General features: G+C 47.2%; 1 protein-coding gene across 1 annotated transcript in view; it reads left to right on the forward strand.

Moving 5' to 3' along the window:
* The window catches only part of ZNF236 (zinc finger protein 236), a gene marked incomplete at its 5' end in the record, with an annotated part of 62,833 nt that overhangs the window by 54,352 nt on the left and 7,003 nt on the right, over positions 1-1,478 (forward strand). The window contains one exon of the mRNA XM_010855095.1: positions 1,359-1,478. Within this exon, the coding sequence (XP_010853397.1) occupies positions 1,359-1,478 (120 nt within the window). The remainder of the gene's footprint in view (positions 1-1,358) is intronic.

Genomic DNA, 1,478 nt, shown 5'->3' on the forward strand with positions numbered 1-1,478 from the left:
GCACCCCACTCCAGTACTCTTGCCTGGAAAATCCCATGGACAGACGAGCCTGGTAGCCTGCAGTCCATGAGGTTGCTAAGAGTCGGACACGACTGAGCAACTTCACTTTGACTTTTCACATTCATGCATTGGAGAAGGAAATGACAACCCACTCCAATATTCTTGTCTGGAGAATCCCAGGGACAGGGGAGCCTGGTGGGCTGCCGTCTATGGGGTCGCACAGAGTCGGCCACGACTGAAGCGACTTAGCAGCAGCAGGAGCAGATTACTTGTGGTCATTCCCTTGCATTTAGTTCTTTTTGTTGGATTTCCTGTGATACCTTTGCTGTTTCTTTCACATCTTGTTATGCCTTTTCATAGGCATTTTCACGTGTGTGTACGAGACCTGTTTGTCATCTGACTAGTCTCTTTTCTTAAAATGCGTTTTTTGGAGGGGGTGGACAAAACTCTTAGTAAATGATAGTTCTAAATATAGAGAGTCTAAAAACCCCTAAAACTTTTCAGAAAAGTAAAATACCAATAATAAAGCTTTGAAATTTTTTATTTCTGAAGAATTAAATTTTATGCTTAAACAGTTTTAGCAAATGGATTTTAAGGAAATTAGTTTTTGGTCTTTCAGTGAGACTAGGACTTCTTTCAAATAGAAATTAGATGTAATCAGCGATGGGAATTTCTCCCCATCTGGCCTCAGTAACCCGAGCCCATTTGGCTGGATTTTGGTTTGTGTCGCTGTTAACACAAGAGCACTCTCAAGTTCGGGGATGCACTCGCAGGTCTCAGGACTCGGAAGCTCTGTTGTCCTTGTGGTTACAGTAAAGGCGACAGGTACCGAGTGCTCCCATCCCGTGAGAGGAATGTTTGAGTCAGAAACACGTCCTGTGCGTTTTAGTTACTGTGTTGATAAACGAGTGTCCATGGGCCTCCAGGGCTTTTAATGGGTGTCCATCCTTAAATGTCATTTGTTTAATCAGGTAGGTTGTTTCCTGCAGTAACAGAATAGCCTTGAGTGTCATTTATTCCCAGTGCTTTTCAACCTTTTGAAAAAGACTCACGAGAGATGCATTTTTTGCGGGGATCTGAGCACAGGTGTGTCTGTCGTTTTTTTTCTTCGCTCAGACGCACGCTCCTGTGTAGACGCATGCCCACCTGACACAGGAGTCACAGGCCAATCGCTTTCCCACGGCACGTGACGTCCTTGCATCGTCAGAACTATTTGATTGATTTTTTCATCCTTTTTTTTTAAAAAAAAAAACACAGCCCAGATTAGTGAGAGCAGTTGGCAGAAGCCTGCAGCGGCCATCAGGTGTTGTCTGGGAGCCGGGTCTCAGCGGTTCGGTTGGGATTCTGCCCCGTTGCAGGTGACGGACGTCTCTGCCAGCCTGGCCCCGGGCGGAGCGCCTGAGAAGGAGGCCCGGCTGCACGCGTGCCTGGAGTGTGGCTGCAGCTTCGCCTCGGCCGGCCTGCTGCTGCAGCACAGC

Source organism: Bison bison, unplaced genomic scaffold, assembly GCF_000754665.1.
Source record: "Bison bison bison isolate TAMUID 2011002044 unplaced genomic scaffold, Bison_UMD1.0 scf7180017864353, whole genome shotgun sequence".
NCBI classification, from domain to species: domain Eukaryota; kingdom Metazoa; phylum Chordata; class Mammalia; order Artiodactyla; family Bovidae; genus Bison; species Bison bison.